At 44.2% G+C, this 22720-nt stretch overlaps 1 protein-coding gene and 1 pseudogene across 3 annotated transcripts; both read right to left on the bottom strand.

Moving 5' to 3' along the window:
- LOC111767431 (zinc finger protein 850) lies at window positions 1-13591 on the bottom strand. 3 transcript variants are annotated; one of them, XM_014731136.3, is made up of 3 exons: window positions 13321-13591; window positions 9837-9963; window positions 1-2767 (listed from the first exon to the last, which is right to left on the bottom strand). In XM_014731136.3, the coding sequence occupies exons 1-3, from the start codon at window positions 13351-13353 to the stop codon at window positions 645-647; spliced, it is 2283 nt and encodes a 760-aa protein (XP_014586622.2). In that variant the 5' UTR covers window positions 13354-13591; the 3' UTR covers window positions 1-644. The 3 variants fall into 3 exon arrangements, with proteins under 3 accessions (XP_014586622.2, XP_070081106.1, XP_023506374.1); XM_070225005.1 differs by having other exon boundaries at window positions 9837-9958; window positions 13321-13590; XM_023650606.2 differs by lacking the exon at window positions 13321-13591 and adding an exon at window positions 12869-13135.
- On the bottom strand, window positions 20765-21695 carry EQUCABV1R-PS915 (vomeronasal 1 receptor equCabV1R-ps915 pseudogene; annotated as a pseudogene).

The following is a 22720-nucleotide window of genomic DNA, read 5'->3' as shown; positions in this document are numbered from 1 at the left end:
AACACTACAAAGCAAGACTTTATTGTATTATTGAATGTCTGGACTTAAGAAACAGATGAAGAATATGTTAACAATGCAAATTAATATTAAGAATATGTATATGTATCCATTACATTGTGCATAGCACAAGACTTTTGAAAAAATTAGGATAAGTTTTCTTAATACTGAAAACAATTATTTCATTAAAAAAGGAAGTCACTTATGTATTTGAGAGTGAAATTCCAACATACATATTTGTTGCTTTAGTATTCTATTTTTCAAAGAAAAGGAAAATAACTGAAGTTCATAAAAGAACAGACAAAAGATATCAGCAGACATTTTACCAAAGACATACAAACAGCAAATAAACATCTGAAAAACTGCTCATCAGGAATACTTAGGGCAATACAACTGAAACAACAGTGAAATAGCATGACAAAATTATCAAAAGGGCTAAATTGAAAATGATTAACCACATTTGGTACAGCATAAGTACTTCCTACATTGTGAATTTTCCTGTCTTTAATGAGACTGGAGTTTTAGGAAAGCATTTTCCACCTTCACTGCCCTCATAAGGCTCAATGCAGTGTGAACCATTGATGTGGAAGGAACACAGTCCTTTAGCTGAAGAATTTCCCACGTTTGCCTCCTACCCCCCATCACTCCTAAGGCCTTGATCCAGTGTGAAGTCTCTCATGTTGTCGGAGTGCAGAGTGTTGGGTAAAAGATTTCTCACATTCACTGCACTCAAAAGGCCTTTCTCCAGCGTGAACTCTCTGGTGTTGAATGAGTGTCGAGCTAGAGGCAAAATATTCCCCACATTCACTACACTCATAACTCCTTTGCTCAGTGTGGACTCTCCGGTGTTTACTGATTTGGGAAATATACCTAAATGATTTCCCACAATCAGTGCACTCATAAGGCCTTTCTCCAGTGTGAACTCTCCAGTGTTGATTGTAATGTGAACTCCTCGAAAAAGATTTCCCACATTCACTGCACTCATAAGGCCTTTCTCCTGTGTGAACTCTCTGGTGATCAGTGAATTGTGAACTATACCTAAATGATTTCCCACATTCAGTGCACTCATAAGGCCTTTCTCCAGTGTGAATTCTCCGGTGTTTAGCAAGTGCTGAGCTATTGGTATAAGATTTCCCACATTCATTACACTCAAAAGGCCTTTCTCCAGTGTGAACTCTCTGGTGTTTTTTGAGTTCTGAGCGATCCCTATAAAATTTCCCACATTCAGTGCACTCATAATCCCTTTCTCCAGTGTGAACTCTCTGGTGTTCACTGAAATGTGAACTACGCCAGAATGACTTCCCACATTCACTGCACTTATAAGGCTTTTCTCCTGTATGAATTCTCCGGTGTCGAGTAAGTGTGGAGCTACTGGTATACAATTTCCCACAGTCAATACATTCATAAGACCTTAACCCGGTGTGGATACTCTGATGACAACGAAGACTCGAGGTAGACGAGAAAGATTTCCCACATTCACTACATCTATAAGGCTTTTCTCCAGTGTGAAATCTCAAATGTTGAATGAGATGAGAATTTACTCTAAATGATTTCCCACATTCACTGCACTCATAGGGCCTTTCTCCAGTGTGAACTCTCCAATGATCACGAAGGGTGCCCCTAACACTGAAGGCTTTCCCACATTCACTGCACTCATAAGGCCTCTCTCCCGTGTGAACTCTCTGGTGTTTAACAAGGTTAGATCTTTGGATAAAAGATTTCCCACATTCAGTACACTTATGAGGCCTCTCTCCAGTGTGAATTCTCTGGTGTATAACAAGTTTGGATCTTTGGATAAAGGATTTTCCACATTCACTGCACTCATAAGGCCTTTCTCCTGTGTGAACTTTCTCATGATAAAGGAGGGTTGTCCTAGTGGTGAAAGATTTCCCACATTCACTACACTCATATGGTTTCTCTCCTGTGTGAACTCGCTGGTGTATAACAAGTTTGGATCTTTGGAGAAAGGATCTCCTGCACTCACTGCACTCATAAGGCTTTTCTCCCGTGTGAACTCTCTGATGATTACTGAGTTTGGAACCAGATGAAAAAGATTTCCCACATTCACTGCACTGAAAAGGCCTTTCTCCTGTATGTATTCTCCGGTGGAGAATGAGTACTGAGTTTGTGGTAAAAGATTTCCCACATTCACTGCACTCATAAGGCCTTTCTCCAGTGTGAACTCTCCAGTGTACAATAAGGTAAAATTTTCGTCTAAAAGATTTCCCACACTGAGTGCATTCATAACGCCTTTTTCCAGTGTGAACTGTTCGTTGTTGAATAAGGGTGGGACTACAGCTAAAAGACTGTGCACACTCATTGCACAAGTAACAATTTTCTCCGGTATGACTTCTCCAGGGATAAATGAAGACAGATTTTTGGTTAAAGGATTGTCCACATTTGCTGCACTTGCACTGCCTTGCCCCAGAATGAATTCTTTGATGCTGATTGAGGGTTGAGGTTTGTCTAAATGATTTGCCACATTCTCCACACACATGAAGCCTTTCTACAGCATGGACTCTCTGGTGCACAACAAGTGAGGATTTGTACCTGAATGTTTTCCCACATTCACGACACACAAAACACTGTCTTCCACTGTGGACATCCTGGTCCTGAATGAGTATGTGCTTGGGGTTGAAGGGTTTCTTGCATTCCCCCCGGGTGAAATGACTTTTTCTCAGACCTGCCTTGGGAGTCCTGGCCTGTGACACACCTACAGAAACACTGTGTTCAAAGGGAGCCTCCGCATCCTCTGCTCCACTCCAGCAACCTGAATGCAAAGAAACCCTGGTGAAGTACATGTTGACTTTAGAGGAAGAGTGATACCCCATCACAAATGTGCTTCTGACACATCTAGGAATAAGTCTATGGAATGCTTTTCCAGAGAAGGGAGTTGGATTCCATTGGGGTTGGGGAAGGGACTACAGGGCATTATTGGGTCCCTAAGGCAAAAGAATGGTGGAGACCTCACAAGGCAAGGATGGGACACAAAGAGAGGCATATTCTAAAACTTGCTCCTCTGGTAAAAGACTCTTGCAGGACCTTTACTGCTGGTGATTTGAGTCTGTGTAGAAGCATGAGCCCAAACTCTGGAAAAAACTATTGCAATAGAGTAGCTGTTGTTCAAGACCAAGGAAAGATATATGCACACCTCACAGCATATGTGCACCAATATTCCAGAGCAACACAGGGAGAGCTATGACAAAAATGGGTGATGTATGAAGTCTAGAGAGGTAGAGATTTTCCCTGGGCTGAAAGTCAGAGTAGAAACGACAAGTAGTAGAACTGACTAGAAGACAAAGTATCAATCATAGGGAAGGAAAAGTAGAAATGGGGTGTGGCACTGCAATGACAACAAAACACTAGTTAAATGGGAAATGTTCTGGTATGATCTGAAAACAGTCCTGATGTCACACCTTCTGCAGCTTCACCAGGCCTAGGTACCTGTTAGTTTACCTTGCAGCCTTGGCTATTCAGAATCCCTACAATGTTTGTTACCTGTGACCTCAGCTGACAAAGCTTCAGGGTGATTACATGGCTGGGGCCTCCCCAGGACCCAAACTGCTACTGCTACGAGCCATGCAGCTTGGTGACCTTGCAACCAACCCAAGGTGAAGGTCTTTCTCCACCAAAACCAGCCCCTAAAGGTTGGAAGAAGTGACTGATCCATCAAATGTGGAGATATCACAAAAGGCCATAAAGAACATGAAAAATCAAGGAAACATGACATCATCAACGGAGCACAGTAAGTTTCCAGCATGCAAACCTAAAGAAACTAAGATCTACAAACCGCTGGACAAAGAATTCAAAATAATTGTTTTAAGGAAGCTCACCCAGATTCAAGAGAACAGAGATAGACAACACAGTGAAATCAGGAAAATATACGGACAAATGAAGAAGTTCAGAGGTAGAAATACTAAAAATAAGGAATTAAACAAATTCTGGAGTGAGGATTACAATGAATGAAATGAAAAATGCAATAGAAAGCATTCACAGCCAACTTGATCAAGGAGGTGAAAAACGTGTGACCTCAAATCAGGTCATTTCAAGTCATCCAGTTGGAGGAGAAAAAAGACTGAAGAAAGATTATGTAAATTATACCACATTTTATATCTATATAAAATGCAGAGGGGGTGGGATACCATCAAGGGAAACAATATACACATTATGGAAGTGCCCCAAGAACAAGTGAGAGAGAAAGCGGCAGAAAGCTTATTTAAAGAAATAATGGCTGAAAACTTCCAAATCAGGAGTGGGATGTGGACAATTAGGTACGTGATGCTTAGAGGTCCCCATATAGATTCAATCCAAACAGATCCCTAGAGAGATGCATTACAAAAAAACTTTCAAAAATCAAAGACAGAGAATTTCAAAAGCAGCAAGAGAAAAGAAACTCATCACATTCATGGGAACCCCCATAAGGCTGTAAGTGGATTTCTCAGCAGAAACAGGCTAGACGAGGAGGCAGTGAAATGATAAATTTGAAACGCTGAAGGAAATGAACTGCCAAACAAGAACGCTTTATCTGCCAAAGCTGTCCTTCAAAAATGAAGGAGAGAGAAAGGCTTTCCTAGACAGACAAAAGCTGAGGGAGTTCATCACTACTCAACCAGCCTTACCAGAAACGCTAAGGTGAGTTTTTCAAGGTGAAATGAAAAGACACTAATCAGAGTAACATAAAAACATACGAAAATACAAAGCACACTGGTAAAGGCAAGTATACAAATTCAGAATGCTCCAATACTGTCAATATGGTGATGTGTAAATCACCAAACTTTAGTATAAAGGATAAAAGATAAGAGTATTAAAAATAACCCTAGCCACAATAATTCCTTAATGGTTACACAATATGAAAAGATATAAACTGTGACATCAAAAAGATAAAATGCAGGGGGGGGTGGGATACTAAAAGGGTACTTTTTATGTGATCGACATTAAGCTGTCATCAGCTTAAAACAGACTGTTGTAAGATGTTTTCTGTAAACCTCATGGTAACCACAAAGAAAAAACCTACAACAGCTAAAGAGAAAGGAATCAGAGCACAGCACTATGGAAAATCATCAAATCACAAAGGAAGAGAGGAACAAAGGAAAAAAGAGACTACAAAAGAGCCAGAAAACAATTAACAAGATGGCAATCGAGAAGTCCTTACAAAATTCTCCAATCAAAAGACACACAGTGGCTGAACGGATAAACAAAACAAGACCCAGTTACATGCTGTCTACAAGAGACACACTCTAGTTCTAAGGAATCAAATAAGCTGAAAGTGAAGGAATCAAAAGTTATTCCATGCAAATGGAAATCAAAAGACAGTAGCTTATACTTGTAAGTAGCTATACTTATACCAGACAAAATAGATTTAAGTCAAAACCTGTGCCAGGAGACAAAGAAAGTCATTATATTACAATAAAGGAGTCGATTCATCTAGAGGATGTGACAATTATAAGTATATATGCACCCAGCAGAGTACTGGAATATTTTAAGCAAGTACCAACATATTGGAAAGTAGAAAAGACAACAACGAAACACTAAGGGCAGACTTCAATACCCATCTTTCAAGAATGGGGGCCAGCCCCGTGGCTGAGTGGTGAAGTTCGTGCGCTCCACTTTGGAGGCCCAGGGTTTCGCCAGTTCAGATCCTAGGCACGGACGTGGCACCACTCATCAGGTCATGCTGAGGTAGTGTCGCATCTAGCACAAGCAGAGGCACTCATGACTAGAATATACAACTATGTACTGGGGGGCTTTGGGGAGAAGAAGGGAAAAAAAAAGGAATGGGTAGATCATCCAGATAGAAAATCAATAAGGAAATATTTGACTTGAACTACACTTTAGACCAAATAGACTTAACAAACAAATACAGAACATTCCATCCAACTACAGAAGAATACACATTCTTCAAGTGGACACAGAATACTCTCTAGGACAGATATGTTAGGTGATAAAACAAGTCTGAACAAATTTGATAAGACTAAAATCATATCAAGAGTCTTACCTGAGTACAAAGGTGTGAAACTAGGAATCAGTAACTGGATGAAAGCTGGAAAGTTCACAAATATGTGGATATTAAATAACACACTCCTGAATGATCAATGGGTTAAAGAAAAAAATCAAAAGGCTGATAAAATTATTTTGAGATGAATGAAAATGGAACTATAACACGCCAAAACTTATGAAAAGCAGTTCTAAAAGTAGTTAATGGTAATGAATGCGTACATTAAGGAGACATAAAAATCTCAAACTACCTAACTTTACATCACAAGGAACTATATAAAAAGAACAAACTAAGCCCAAATTTAGAAGGAAGGCAAAGAACAAAGATCAGAAATAAATGAAATACAGACTAGAAAAACAATAGAAAAGATCCACAAAGCTAAGAGTTGGTTTCTGAAAACAAACAAATCCATAAACCTTTAGCTAGACTAACTTAGGAAAGAGAGAAGATGCAAATAAAATCAGAATTGAAACAGGAGACATTGAAACTGATACTGTAGAAACACCAGATCTTAAGAGTCTACCATGAACTAGATTAACCAGAAGAAATGGATAAATTCGTACAAATATATAATCTATTAAGACTGAATGACAAATAGAAAATCTGAATAGACCAATAATGAGTAAGGAAATTGAATCATTAATCAAAAATCTCCCAACAAAGAAAAGCCCAGGACTAGACAGATTCACTAGTCAATTCTACCAAAGATTTAAAGGAGAGTTAACGCCAATTCTTCCTCAACTCTTCTAAAACACTGAAGAAGAAAAATGTCCAAACTCAATTTAGAACGTCAGCATTATACCCTGATACCAAAGCAAGATAAGGAAACTACAAGGGAATTAAATTACAGACCGATATCCTTGATGAACATAGAAGGAAAAACTCTCAACAAACTACTAGCAAACCAAATTCAAAAGGATATTAAAAGAATCTTACACTATGATCAAGTGGGATTTATCCTTGGGATGCAAATAAGGCTCATCATATATAAATCAATAAACAGGACACACCATATTAACAGAATGAAGGATAAAAATCATATGATCATTGAATAGATGCAGAAAAAGCACTTAAGAAAATTGAGCATACTTTCATGTTAAAAACCCTCAAGAAATTAAGTACAGAAGGAATGTACCGCAATATAATAAAGGCTATATATGATATGCCCACACAAACACCACACTCAATGGATAAAAGCTAAAAGCTTTCCCTCTAAAATCAGGAACAAGACAAAGATGCCCACTTTCCTCACTTCTACTCAAGATAGTTCTGGAAGGCCTAGCCAGAGCACTTAGGTAAGAAAAAGAAAACAAAAGGCATCAAAATCACAAGAAAGGAAGTAAAACTAGGTTGCAGAAGACATGGTCTTATGGATAGAAAACCTTAAAGACTCCACCAAAATACTCCTACAACTAATAAACGAATTCAGGAAAGTTGCACAACACAAAATCAACATACAAAAATCAGTGTGTTCTACACACTCACAGAGAAATATCTGAATAAGAAATGAGGAAACCGATCCATGGACATCATCAAAAACAATTAAAAACATACAAATAAATTTAACCAAGGAGGTGAAAGAACTGGACTCTGAAAGTTATAAGACACTGATGAAAGAAACTGAAGACACAAATAAATGGAAAAATATACTATGTTCTTGGATTGGAAGAATTAATATTGTTAAAATGCCTATACTCCCCCATGCAACGTACAGAATGCAATTTCTATCCAAATTACATTGGAATTTTTCACAGAAAAAGAAAAGGAATGTGAAAATGCATATGGAACCACAAATGATCTCAAAGGGCCAAAGCCATCTTGAGCAAGCAGAGCAAAGCTGAAGCTATCACACTTCCTGATTTCAAACTACATTAGGGAGCTACAGTAATCAAAACAGCGAAGTACTGGCATAAAAACACACACAGAAGAATGGAACAGAACAAAGAGCCCAGAAAAAATCCCAGCCATATACGGTGAACTAATCTTTGACACAGGCGCCAAGACCACACAATGGGAAAGGATGGTCTCTTCAATAAATGGTGTTGAGTAAACTGGAAAATTACATGCTTCTTCCACCACTAACAACAATGAACTCGAAATGGATTAAAGAGCTAAAGGTAAGACATGAAAACGTGCAACCCCTTGAAAAAACACAGAGAATAAGTTCCTGGACAGTGGTGTTGGTAATGATTTTTTGGATATGACACCAAAAGTTCAGGGGAAAAAACATTAAATATAAACAAGTGGAACTACATCAAACTAAAAAGCTTCTGCACAGCAAAAGAAACAATCAACAAAATCAAAAGGCAACCTATAGAAAAGCAGAAGATATCTGCAAGCCATGGATGTCCTAAGGGGATAGTATTTTAAAAATGTAAGGAACTCACTTAACTCAACAGCAAAACAACAATCTAATTAAAATATCGGCAAAGGCTCTGATTAGACATTTTCCCAAATTTGATACCCAAATGGTTAACAGGTATATGGAAAATTGCTCTTCCTCACTAATCATCAGAAAAATGCAAATCCAAACCACAATGAGATAATACCTCATACCTTAGGATGGCTATCATCAAGAACAGGAGAGAGAAATGTTGGCAAGGGTATGGAGAGAAGGGAGCCCTTGCACATTGTTAGTTAGGAAATTAGTTGAGCCATTATGAAAAAGAGTATGGAAGTGCCTCGAAAAATTCAAAATAGAACTATGACATGATCCCGCAATCCCATTTCTTGGCATGTATCTGAAGGAAATGAAATCAGAATGTGGGAGAGATAATCTGCCCTCTCATGTTCGCTGCAGCATTATTCACAATACACAAGATACGGAAACAACCTGAGTCTCCAAAACTGAATAAATGGATTTAAAAAAGCGTGATGTATACACACACACCGGGATTATTATTCAGCCTTAAAAGAATAGAAAATCCTTCCATATATGACAGTATGGATGAATCTGGAGGGCATTATGCCAAGTGAAATAAACCACTCAGAGTAAAACAAATACTGTATGATATAACTTATATGGGGAATCTAAAACAAACACACAAACAAATAATGTTTGGCTCAGAGAGAGTAGAATGCCAGGTGTTGAGGAGTGGTAAAAATGGGGAATAGTTGGTGAAAAAGTACGAACCTTCAGTTATAAGATGAATAAGTTCTGAGGATCTAATGTACAACACGGTGACTACAGTTAATAATGCTGTATTTTACACTTGAAACTTACTAGGAGAGTATATCTTAAGTGTTCTTACTAAAAAAAAAAGTATACGAGGTGACAGAAGTGTTCGTTCACTTGATTATACAGTTACTTCAGAACTTATAGATATACAAAATCATGATGTTGTACACTTTAAATATATAACATTTAAAAGAACGACAATGCTGGAAGAAAGAAAAGAAAGACACTACAAACTGCACAAGAGTGTCTTGATAAAAAGCCCATGGTCCAGGTAAATAGTGACCATGACAATGCTTGCAATTCCAGGCACAGGCAGGCACGAGGAAATGGCAGCTAAAGGAAGCCATCAAACACACAAAAGTGTCAAGGAGTTGGGACACATTCATCTTGCCAGGGAGAGGGCAAGCAAGGCGCCATCCACTAGCCTCACTGCAAGACTACTGACCTGGAATCCTTCCCTGTGAGGGCTCAGTACAGAGGGTACTGGGGCTGCAGGGGAGAGAAGAGGGCGGTGCACACACCCAGCTCCAGCATCACAGCACCACCCAGAAACATGGGGAAGAAAGCAGTGCCCACATTCCCCTGTGAGAGGAAAGAACCCCATGGGAGAGGCGGGTGAATCAGGATAGAGCTTAGTCCAGGTCACGGGGAGGGAGAGGGCCTTACCCAGCGAGGATATGAGTGCAAAGTTCTCCAGCATCACATCGTGGTACAAGTGCCTCTGAGCTTCATCAAGGAGCCTCCACTCCTCCCAGGAGAAGTACACGGCAACATCTCCAAAGGTCACACTGTCCTGTCAGGATGGGGACAGAGGAAACCACGAACTTTCTCTCTCAGAACCCACAGGCCCTCACCTCACACATCTACTCCACACTCTTCCTCCTCCAGAGCTCCCCACCTCAGAGGGGTTACCAGGCCCTGCTGCCACTGACACCCGCTCTCTCCTCAGGGTCCCATTCACGACTGTGTCCAGCCCTCAGCAATAACAGGCAGGGGGACACACAGATGCCACCCAAGCTCTGGGCCTGGCCAGCAGGGCCCCATCCCTCCTGCAAAGCAACTTCCCTGCATTTCCCAGAGTGTAGCTACAAGACACAGCTAGCCGTGGGCTCATGCTTCACCCCTAAGTCCCCACTACACGGGCCTTGGGGCCCTCAGCTCACAATACCTATGTAAAGGCAAATTATTATGGAGACACCACACTCTCATATCTTTAGTCCCCAGAGCTCTGCCACCTCCCTGCCCTACAATACAGGCATCACCTGGCACTCACCCGTGGACATGGCATGTGGCATCCAGAGAGCATTTCACAAACTCAAACACAATCCAGTACCTTCCCAGTCCTCGGATGGATCCCACAGCCAGGGAAAGCCCCAGATGCTGCTTTGAAGGCCTCCCCACCTGCCTCTGATCCTTGCTTCAAGATCAGCCACCCAGAACCACATGTGAATTTCAGATACCCATGACCCTTTTCCACTTCTGTCATGCACTTTCTGTCCCCTCAGCAGCCACAATCTGCCTCTCCCCACTTAATCTTCCTTAAAACCCCAGCCCATACAGTCTCCCTGCCAGGCAGAGTGACTCTCACAAATGACTACATTCAACCCAGATCTTATCCACCACCAAGACTCGAACACCCCAGACCCCATCAGGGCTCAACACACAATGCTGGTGAATGTGAACATTAGTGAATTCGCAGGAGCCCCAGACTCACTGTCAACCTGTCTCATTTACTCCTCTGCCTCTGAAGTCATCTCCCACCCACTCATCCCATGGAAGCCTTGGCCGCCTGCCAGATCATGCTCTCTCCCACACCCTTCCATGGCCACGGCCCTCCCTCACCTGTGTTTCTCATACTCAGGAACCTCAACCAGGTGCTAAGCAACAGAACCATTCCTCAGCATGCACCCCAGTCTTTCTGACTCGCGAACAGCATTATCACTATATCCCACATTCCACTTCGTAAATGTGATCCACAGCTCCGCCCGGGTCCACACTAAGAGCCACAACAGCCATTTGAAAGTCTCCATCCTGAACCTCTCCCTAGATTGCCAGACCTGTGTCTCCGGATGCCCACTTGATGTCTCTACTCAACGTTTTCTCAAACTCCTCAGACTCTTAACAGGGTCTGAATAAAACTTCTGATATTCCCAAGGAAAACAGACCTACCGATAACTTCCACATCCCACTTGACGGAACTTCCATCCCTTCAGCAGCTACAACCCAAAACCTTGGAGTCATCCCTAACCTCTCCTTCAATTTCGTTGCTGTTGGTGCCATCGATTCAATTCAGCCTCCTGGTGATCCTGTGTGCAGCAGGGCGGAACCTGGCCCAGTCTTTTTGGCACCATCCTCTCATCTTCTAGCGCTGTATCAGAGAATGCTCTGCTGCTATTCATAGGGTTTTCAAGGCCAAGTTTTTTGGAAATGGCTGGCCAGGTGCTTCTTCCTAGTTTGTCTCAAATCTGGAAGCTCCACGGAAACCTGCCCACTATGGGTGACTCTGCTGGTATTTAACGTAGTGATGGCGTAGCTTTCAGCATCACACCAACAAGCAGCTGCCACAGTACGACATGTGACAGAAACGCAGTTTGGTTCCCTAACTGGGGAAGAAACCTAGGCTGCGGAAGTGAGAGCACCGAATCTTTTTTTTAAAGACTGGCACCTGAGCTAACAACTGTTGCCAATCTTTCTCCTTCTTTTTTTTATTCTTCTCCCCAAAGTCCCCCAGTACACAGTTGTATATTCTAGTAGTGAGTGCCTCTGGTTGTGCTATGTGGGACGCAGCCTCGTGTGGCCTGATGAGTGGTGCCATATCCATGCCCAGGATCCGAACTGGTGAAACCTTTGGCCTTCGAAGCTGAGTGGGCCAGCTAAACCACTTGGTCATGGGGCCCACCCAGAGGGCACCGAATCTTAATCAGTGGACCAGCTGGCCCTCCCTCAACTACAACATCCAAAAATCAACTTGGCCCTCCTTCAAAAATGGACCTAGAATCCAAACTTTTCTCCCACCTCCATGGCTACAACTCTGGTCCATCAACACTGAGATTACAGCAGTAGCCTCCTCCTGAGTTCTCTGCCTCCTCCCTTAACTCACAGTCTGTGCTCTTCTCTGCAGGAGATGGAGCCTCCTAAGACCTGGGTAAGACCACCTACCTCCTCTTATCCAGACCTCTCACTATGTCCATAATAGACACCTAACTTCTCAGGCGGCCACATTACAGGACTGATTCCTGACTCCCTACTCTTTGTTTCTCACGGAAAGAATGGAGACCTGCTGTCCCCTGTCTCCAGCTCAGTCACACCTCCAAGCATTTGCACACGCTAGTATCCGTTCCTGGGATAACCTTCTGCACCTGTTTATACTGGTTGTCAGAAATGGGAACACTTTCATGTCACCCTCGGCCTGCACTCAGGACACAGGGCTTGGGGGTATCCTCAGGGTCCCCGCACCCGAGAGCTGTGAATGCAGCAAGTGAAGAGTCTCAAGACGCCACAATCACGGACTCCACACGGCTGGTGTTAGTACCACCGAGGGGCTGGGACACCCTCTCCTTCCCTGTGCAGGTTCCGTAAGTGCTTTTTCCTGTCCCAGAACCTGTGGGGAGAGGCAGGCCACCACGGCTGGGCTCCAGGTGCACACGCCTCCCCTGGACCCCGCCCCGCGACCTAGTGACCCCGGTTCACTCACTGACCTCCGGACCTCACTCCTCAGAGCTGCCTCGGACCAGCTCTGCGCCCTCGGACCAGGACTCCGCTCCCTGCGCCTCCCCGGCCTCCTCACCCCTTCCCGTCCGTTCTCTCCGAGCAGCTCCTGGAGAACTTTTTAAACCCGAAAACGCACCGCGTCCCTCTCTGTTCACAGCCCTCCCGGCTCCAGGCCCCTCCGATTGAAGGAGCAGCCCCTCCCCTGCCGGTCCAGGGGGGACCCCTCCTTACACTGTTCCCTGCGAACACAACGCGGACCCGGGGCCCGTCTGCCTGGGACCCTCGCCCGCAGCCCGGCCCCCGCCCGCAGCCACAGGCCCCACGAGCGCCTCCCCGGCCCGGCCCCGGGGCCTGGGCTGCAGGCCCGGGAGCAGCGCCCGCCCGAGGGCTGAAGCTCGGGCTGCGCTGCGGGCGGGGCGGGCCGGAGCCGAGCGCTCACCTGAGCCGGCTCCCTCCGCGCGGCCGCCGCCATCGGCCTCGGGGGCGGCGCGGGGCCGGGAGCGGCGGGAGACGAGGCGCCGGGCGCGGCGCTCCCTGGCCCGGGCCTGGCGCGGGGCCCCGGGCGGCGTCGCCGAGCCTCAGAGCCGCCTGGGCCGCGGGGACGGAGCCTCCTCGGTGCCGCGTGCTCCTCCGGAACTCTTCAAAGAGTTAACAAACCCCAGAGCAGCAGAAAAGACTGCCTTGAAGAAGACGCCGGAAGACCCGGCCCCACTCTTGAGACCAAACGGAAATGCTTTTTTTCTGAGCCTTCATTGGCTGAATGACTCCTCTTTCCTCGCGGAGCATGCCGGATAATGTAGTGCCCACAGTGTAAGGCCAATGGACTCCAGAAGAAAGGTCCTGCTGCACCCCCAGGGGCCTTGGGATGTGATGCCTCTGTTTCCAAAGGCAGTCGAGCGGTTCACCCCTTCTTAAAGGGGCCGTATGCAGATTTTGGGGGACATTTTTCTGCAACTGATCACCGAAGCCTTCAGGCCGTGAATTAGGGTGACAGATGTTTCCCAAAATCCCATGGGCAGCAAGGCATGTTTGCCCAAAACTCACGTGCCATTTTGTGCCCTAATACTGTTCCCTCAAAGGCACCCAAAGTTCGAGACTCTGCAAAAGTTGTAATGCTTGCAGAGTCCAAATCTGTTTATAAACCACCCCACACAGTGAACAGAACCTCTAAGAAAAAGAGGACTGAAACATTGAGCCTTTCTTATCGTACAACCCAACCAAAGTGTGGCGGGTAGTTCTTGGGTTGGTGACTTGGGAGCTGGAAAAACTCATCACAAGTATCACATGAAACCAACATTTCCCTGAAAAGGTAGTCCTTATTGGAAAGGTGCCACTAGAATTCATTAGGTATCCTCTAGGTCAAAACTGAGTGAAGTCCATGCCCCAACTACTCAGAGAGAAGGGAATGCGGAAGCCCTGGGGGCTCAGGCTACTCATAATTTGCTCCAATACCTGAGAGAACACAGGTCGGCTTCCTTGAAGACATTGGGATGGTGACTGGTGCATACAGTGTGGACCTGCCAGGTGGTAGAGGTGAAATGGCTTCGACAACAGAAACTGGTAATGACATAAATCCATGAAGGGTCCTGTGCAGGGTAGAAAGTGCAACACAGCCACGCATGCTTCTCACATAAATTAGACTTTTGGGGAATCTCCCCTGGTTGTTTGGATGTTTGGATGTATGAGACTCAAATCAGGCCAATGGCTAGTCACAGAGTCTTTGATCCACTTTTGTTATATTGAACAACGAAACTGCAGATTCCCTGTACAACTAAGGTCTTTCTCCAGTGTCAAGTCTCCAATGATGATTGAAGTTGGAGCTATAGCTAAAAGATTTCCCACTGTGTAAATTATTGAAAGAATCCTTAACTAAATTGGAGGCAGGAAGGCCTGTGTGGGGAACTCTCATGCCCTATCAGCCATGGTCGATTATACCAAACAGGAAGAGACACACTCTTGCATCTTTGACAGGAAGCAAAACTACTTTACTACTGAAAGAAGATTTCTCTCCCCACCCACCAACAACCCAGCCAATGAGAAACGCTGTAGCTCAGTGAAGCCCTTGCTGCCCTGAACTGTTACTTTCTTCCAGTGAACTATCCTTTAGAACAACCCGTCCCTACTCCCTTTTTTTTCTATAACAGGAGCTCCCCTTCTTTGTTTACTGGATTTGTCTCTGGTTTGCCTTAGCATGCACATCCCGAATTACAATTCTTTTGGCTATTCCTGAATAAACTTATTGTGAGGGTAAAATAATATTCGAGTTTGCTTTTTAACTTGGTAAGAGATTGTATATTGTCTGCATAACTAGGTCTTTCTTCATTGTGAAGGCTCTAATGATAACTGAGGGTGGAGCTACAACTAAAAGATTTCCCACATTCACTACACTCTTAAGACTTTTCTCCATGGTGTATACCCTGGTTCTGAATAAGAATGTCTTTGCAGCTGAAGGCTTTCTTGCTTTCGCTCCAGTTGTGATGACATTTTCTACCACCCTCATATTTGGTGATTTTCTTCAGCCTCTCCCCGGTATGAGTGGCCTGCTTATAGAGACGTCCCAAGGTGGCCAGGAAGTCCTCCCCAGCCTCCACACAGGTAAAGGGCTTCCTGGACACAGGGAATTTGCAGCTCTTCACAAATGAGGCCCTGTCCATGTTGCTTCTGAAGTTTTTCACCAATGTGCTGCTTCTCGTGACACTGAAGGTTTGCATTGAAATAAAATTATTTGCTACATGCTGCTCCCTTGTAAACAGTTTCTACCCACCATATTTTCCATGGTGCTCAGCCAAATGTGTTTCACAGTAAAATGTGTTTCAAGATGCAGGCACGCATCTCACAGGGCTGGATGTTTGGGACCTGCATTGGGAGTCCTGCCACTCCGTCTCCAGAAACACTGCTGAGAAGGTAGCTCTTTGTTCTCTGCTCTGCGCCAATGACCTGAAAGCACAGAAGTGACGGTGAAGCACGTGTTGATGGTGTTGGGAGGAATGAGTCTACACTGACTCATTGAATTACATCCGACTGAATTACTCCATTGTATTGCATCCAGGAATGAGTCTATAGGGTGCTTTTCAAGAAGTGGGAGTGGGGGTCTGGTTGTGCATTACTGGGCCCATAAGGTCACAGAATGGTAGAGATCTCACCACAGGAAAGGTACAAGGACAGGGTGTGGCACAGGGAGACAAGACAGGTCTGTAACTCCTTCCTCCACCAAAGGCTTTCATAGAAACTTGTGTGCTGGTGACATGTAAGGCTGTGCAGAGACATATTAAACCCAGGACTACCCAATTGCAAAAAAGAAGCATGAATTCAAGGCCAATTTAAGGATATGTTCACACCTCAGGGCACAACGTGTACGAGCCAATGGTGGAGAGCCCTGCAGAAGGAGTGGGGAGAGAAATGGGTCAGATGTGGAATCCAGAGAGGTGGATTATCCCTGGGCTGGAAGTCACAGAGAAAATGATTAGTAGTAGAATTGACAAGTCGGAAAAGTGTCAATATGGGGAAGGAAAGATATAAACGGAGTGTGGCCACTGGCAGTGGCACCAAAGCTGTGGTTGAACAGGACAGGCTCCTGCTATGATCTGAACATGAGCCTGATATCACACCCTGCCCAGCTGCCACTCACCAAGGTCAGGTCCTTTTTGAACCCACCCTGCCATGGCTGGAGTCATGTCCATCCTGTGAAGCACAGAGGACTCTTCCCTCTAAGTTCTAGTTGGGTAACTACATGGGACATGGAGGACACAAGTACTGAAGGAAAAACCAACAGGTGAGTGGGCAGCACTGGCCTAGAGCAACTCAGCACAAAGCAGACACAGGAAAGAGGCCCAAACAAAGAGAACCATGCAGGAGGTCTTGAAAAACAGCTCATGGTCCAGGGAAGTAGTGACCATGAGAATGCATGTAATTTCTGGCACAAACTGGCACAAGGAAACGTCAGCTAAAGGAAGGGAGAAACCTGGGGTACAGAGGTGCCGTGGATCTGGATACAGTCACTGGCCAGGGAGAGGCAAGCAAACTAGGCTCCATTAGGCTCACTGTAAACTTCTCATCCAGAATCTTTCCCTATGGGGCTTCAGGGCAGCACAGGCAGGGCTGCAGGAGAGGGGAGAAGCCAGTGCAAGCAACCCAGCCCTATCAACCCCAGCACCTGCCCAGGGAAATGGGGAAGGAAGCGGTGCCCATGGTCCTGATGCAAGAAGGACGGAGCACCTCCCAGGGAAAGCAGGATGGAGAGGGTGGAGGATGCACAGTCTAAACCAGGTCACTAGGGAGGGTTTGAGCGCCTTGCCCCATGAGGATACGAGGATATAGGTGATAAGTTCTTCAGAATCACCTCGCGGTACAGGTGTCTCTGAGCCTCATCAAGGTACCCCACTCCTCCCAGAAATACACAAGCGTGTCCTCACATGTCATAGTACCCTGGCATGATGGGGACAGATGAGATGAGGAGCAGCCTCTCTGAGGACCCACGTCCATACACACCTTCCTCCAGAGCTCAGCATCTGAGAGGAGATGCCAGTCCTTGGTGCCACTGATGCCCACACTCTCTTCGTGGTCCCATCAACACCCTGCTCAGTCCTCAGCAGCAAGAGGCAGGAGGGCAGATAGACACTGTCTAAGCAGTGGGCCTGGACTGCAGGGCCCAACCCCTCCTGCCAGGAAATAACCCTGGGGCCCCAAGATCATGACTCCCAGACACAAGGCAACCCGGCTTCTCAATTCCACCTCAGTCCCCAACAGGAAGGCCCTGGGGCCATCAGCTCACACTTCCTCTCGATGTGCACATCATTCTGTAGACCATCTCTCTCACATGTCCAGACACCAGAGTCACCCTCCAACAGCCACCACCACCTCCCCGCCCCACCTCATAGGCATCTCCCTGGACCCACCCATGGACTTGGCACATGGCATCCAGAGAGGGCTTGACAAGTTCAAACATGATCCAGCACATCTCCAGACCCCTGATGGATCCCAATGCCAGGGAAAACCCTGAATGCTGCTTTGGAGGCCTCTCCACCTGCCCCTGATCCTTTCTTCAATATTAGCCATCCAGAACCACATGTGAGTTTGAGACCCTATGACCCACTTCCACTTCTGACATCACAGAACTCTATTTAGCCACATGTACATTTAGCCACAGATAAGATGATTTTTCAATGATCCAGTACTATGTCCATAAGTTAGTCATAATAAAAGACATATAATTTTTTAAATATGGATAATAAAGAAGAAGTAAAAATTCAGGTCTTTCAAAGTTGCCATTGACAAATAAAAATGGCAAGCAATAGGAGATATTGGAGTATATGAGGAAGCCATTTAGTATAAACCTAATTCGGCCTGACTTTCTTTTTCCAAAAGGGCCTGACTGTGGCCATTGAGCATTCATTGTATATCTGCTTAGACATTTTGAGATAAAGGTGCAACTTCCCTCCCCCTCCCAACATTGGCATCTCCTTAAAGATTAAGCATCTTTCTTTAGGCTGGGAACTGATTGCAGCGCTCATCTGTGACTGCCCAGCTCGAGGCAACAGACCTGCCACCCTGTGGGGTTCACTGAGACAGCAGGCCTGTCTGCTGTTTCCATCAATCGCTGTGCTGACAGAGCAGCCTCGTGACTATTGTAAAAGGGACATTTCATTCATATGTGAAACATTCTCTTTGAGGGTATATAACCACCTTGTATACCCCCACTTCTTTGGAGTGCTCTGTTCCTCTGTGGAAAGACTCTCCCGGGTTATAATCCTCAGATTTAAGCTCAGAATAAACTCACCCAAATTTTCATTTATAGATTGGTTATGGATTATTTTCATCAACACCATTATTTGCCAATGACTGTCAAATTTTTCTAAAAATTGTTTTTGTTTCATAAAAAAAAATTCCAAAATATTCCTTTAGTACTTGAAACAGAAGTTTAACGGTGGTTTGATATAATGAACACTGAAGTAAATTTTTTTCAATTGAATTTTTAAAAAGAATTCTGATCACTTGACTCATGTGAATAAACATGTCTCCTCTGGAAAGTTTCTGGTCTTTGGCGTGTCTGTCATGACCTGGCAAAAGAAATGATCACGACATCCTCTGCTTTCTGTTTCTCTCTCTCTCTTTCTCTCTCACACACACACGCACACACGCTATTCTTAAACTCCTTTCAATTCTTTGAAGTCTTGAAAAACATCCACAATTTAGATATTCCTGGGATTTTTCTCTCTATTTGAAAGGACCTTCACCCAATATGTTTAGAAAACGCAAATAAATCTTTTGGGTGTCAGCTTACAGTTCAAATCAGCAGTGAGTTTTGTAAGGGTAAATACAAATCCGAAAAAGGAAAAAAAAAAAATCCCTGAGGAAAAAGGGGAAGCTACTTCACCCACCCACCGCTTTTCTTAGAGTATTTGCTTTAGAAAACTTGTAATTGTAAATTCTTCCTCTGCTCCTTGGAGATATATGTAAGTATGTTTAAAAGCTAAATAAGATTCTTGCCAGTTTTACAACCCAGGAACCTTTTTCTTGAAGACCTGAGGACATCTCTGAAATGTAATCATGGGAAAAGCTTGGGTCACGTCTCCCAGTCTCCATGGGACAGTAGGAGCCTAACTTCAGCAGGAGCCTGGGTCCAACTTACAAAATTCCCTCCTGCCATAAAGACATGAGAAGTTTATTTTTCCTTAGGATAAAGGCAACTGGCAAATACCAGTGGCCACTCTAAATATGAGGTGAATTTAAGATGGACTGTGTGTGACAAATGGTCTTGTCAAGTCCTCTTACCTGAGGGCTAGCTATTGTCGATCTTGAGAACATGTGATCCTGGGTTGTATCTGCCTGACTATGCACAAGGCTGAGAGTTCTTATTGACCTTACGGTCTCTGGTGGGTTGCCCATGATGCGCATCACATCCTGGTTTCATGCTTATTCAACAAGATAACAGTTTTCTACTTGTGTGGAGAGGTTTTGTGGGTCAGCAGAGATTTTGTTTATAGTTATATTTCCCCAACAGTTTCTACCTCAGAACTCCAAAACACCGAAAATTCCTGACATGGCATTATCATGAAATTCTCAAATTTCAGTAGAGAATGCCACTACCGTTCTAGAAAGTCATCTTTGAGTAATTATTATTTTTAGACTTTTTATTGTGGTAAAATAGACATAATATAAAATGGGCCATCTTAACCATTTTAGGTATAGAATTCCGTGGGATCAAGTACATTCACGTTGTTGTGCAACTCTCAGCACTATCCATCTCTAGAACTTTTACATCACCCCAAAGTGAGCCTCCAAACTCGGGAGACAAACATCCCCATTCCCCTCTCCCCTCAGCCCCAGGTAACTAGTCCTCTACTTTGTGTCTCTACGAGTTTGACTACTCTAGATACCTCATACAAACAGAATCATATGAGAGCTGTCTTTTCTTTTCTAGCTTATTTTACTTACAAAAATATCTTCAAAGTTCACCCATGTGGTACCATGTATGAGAATTTAATTCATTTTTAAGGCTGAATAATATCCAATTGTACATATATTCCACATTTTGTTTATCCATTCATCCATTCGTGTACATTGGATTGTTTCCACATTTTGGCTATTGTGAATAACGCTCCCGTGAACACTAGGGTACAAATATCTGTTTGAATCTCTGCTTTCCATTCTTTGCAGTATAGTGGAATTGCTAGATCATATGGTAATTCTAAGTTTAATTTTTTTCAGGCACAGCCATATATTTGAGTAATTATACCAAGTTCATTTATTGACAAACCAATAAGCAATATGAAGTCATAGTTATTATGATTTTTATTCAATACTGAATCTGAAAGTCCTTGCATATAAGCCCACAAAGGTTGAGAAAAGCACTCCAATAAACAGTAGGATGTTCTGGAGGGAATTTATGGCCCACAGACCATGCTTGGAGCACTTGTGTTCTTCGTCCAGCAGACAAAACACAACTCCGAGATACGGGTTTCAGTGAAAATGAACACCAAGGAGCTGAATGTTGGAAAGCCTAAGACTCCAGGACAGAGGTTTTCTTCAGCCAGTAGGGTGGATTCACAAGGTGGGTCATCCAAAATGATAGAATACCTGCTAGAGAGTGCAAGAAGACAAACATGTTCACCAGGGTCAGGATGGCGCTTGTGGCTCTGGCCTTGTGGGAGGGTCTGGGGCAAAGTCTGTTGCGGTGAACGTGGTGGACTTGCTGCTTGTGCTTGTGCAGGACAAGGACCATGGAGCCACTATGAGACCCAAACACACACCATCAGTAAGGAGTAAATGACTGCAGATATACAGAATACCAGTCTCTCAGGACTCAGTGACCAACAGTATCTGTAAGTGTTTTCCACACTCATATTCCTGCTGTGTTTTGGGTCTTTTACATTCATAGTAATAAACATTTACCAAGAGATGTAGGATCCAGCAGATGAAACAGCAGACTCCAAAGCACTTTGGGGCTCACATTCTGGGCTCCATCCAACTAGAGAAACTGGGGCAGAGCTTAAAGGCCTGGGATCTACTGAGGACGCAGCTGGTGCTGAGAGAAACCACCATGACTTCTCTGTGTAAACAGAAGACAAATTTACATCCAGCATCACTGAGAAAAGATTTCAATCCAAAAGCCACCACTGTCTGAGGGATCCCTTTAGAGAAAAGAACCAAGTTGTTAAGTAAGACCAGTTGGTTGAGAATCAGGTCTGTGGGTCTCAAGACGTGTGCAGTGAGCAAAGTAACATTATAAAGACAAAGGAGAAAACACTTTCCAAGGATTCCAGCACCAATCCGAGTGAGGAAGCTAAGACTCCAATATAAGCTAATAGAAACCAATCCAGGGGCCAGCCCGTGGTGGAGTGGTTGGGTTTGCGTGCTCTGCTTCAGTGGCCCAGGGTTTTGCCAGTTCGGGTCCTGGTCGTGGACATAGCACCGCTCCTTGGGTCATGCTGAGGTGGCATCCCACATGCCACAACTAGAAGGACTCACAACTAAAAATGCATAACTATATACCAGGGGGCTTTGGGGAGAAAAAGGAAAAATAAAATCTTAAAAAACAAAACAAAACAAAATCAATCCGTCCATGTAGAGATGATGCAGTTTGATTTTATTTGAATCAGAGGAACCTGGAGACTAAAGAGAAAATTGGGTTATTTTCATAACATCCAGGAAATGTCTTTTCTCAAAAAATCCATTATTCCCAGTGAATCTGAACATGAAGGATGACTTCTGGTTTCTGGTTCTGCGTATAAGGAGCTTGGAACTTGCCACACTGACCTCACAGAAAGTAAAAAGCTAAACAGACTGGAAAACAAACAACTCTTCTTGGACCCGTAAGAGAGGGTAGGACACAGGGCAAACTGCTGCTCCTGAGATTGGAGGGACATATGGGTGATCACACAGAGTCACGGACCAGCGGAGCAGAGAAACTGAAGAGCAGAAGCTGCCATGGGAACCAGTGCCAGGCAGGAAACCTGAACTGTAATTGGTGAATTGCAGGAGGCTCAGTGCCGGCAACTCTGAGTTAGAGACTCCAGGGGCCCAGTCATAAGGGAGCCCCCCCAATACTGAGAGATTTACTCCAGGAGCTTGACCAGATTCACACAGTAAATATTTAAGGAAAAATCCCCTTGATTAGTTAGCAATGTTGATTGCAAACTCCAGGGCAACCACAACAACAACAAAAAAGAAGTATAACTGAAATGCTAAGAAAGGAGAAAAAAAGGAATTATATAAAATGCTCAATTAAAACCAAAAAAGGCAGAAAAAGCGTGGAACACAAAAATAGGAAAAAAGAATAAGGGCAACAAACGAACATGAAGAACAGGCCTTTTGAAACCACAAATCTATTTCTTGCAGCA

This window comes from Equus caballus, chromosome 10 (genome assembly GCF_041296265.1).
Source record: "Equus caballus isolate H_3958 breed thoroughbred chromosome 10, TB-T2T, whole genome shotgun sequence".
NCBI classification, from domain to species: domain Eukaryota; kingdom Metazoa; phylum Chordata; class Mammalia; order Perissodactyla; family Equidae; genus Equus; species Equus caballus.
Note: the sequence above shows the minus strand (reverse complement) of the source record. Positions and strands in the feature narration are given on the sequence as shown.

What these genes read in the sequence shown, in the direction of transcription:
- LOC111767431 (XM_014731136.3), bottom strand. Translation starts at nt 13,353, where the DNA reads ATGGCGGCGGCCGCGCGGAGGGAGCCGGCTCAG. An exon ending in CGCGGAGGGAGCCGGCTCAG is followed by an intron (nt 9,964 to 13,320) that starts GTGAGCGCTCGG and finishes CCATCCTGACAG; the next exon opens with GACAGTGTGACCTTTGGAGA. An exon ending in TGCACTCATATCCTCGCTGG is followed by an intron (nt 2,768 to 9,836) that starts GTAAGGCCCTCT and finishes CTTTGCATTCAG; the next exon opens with GTTGCTGGAGTGGAGCAGAG.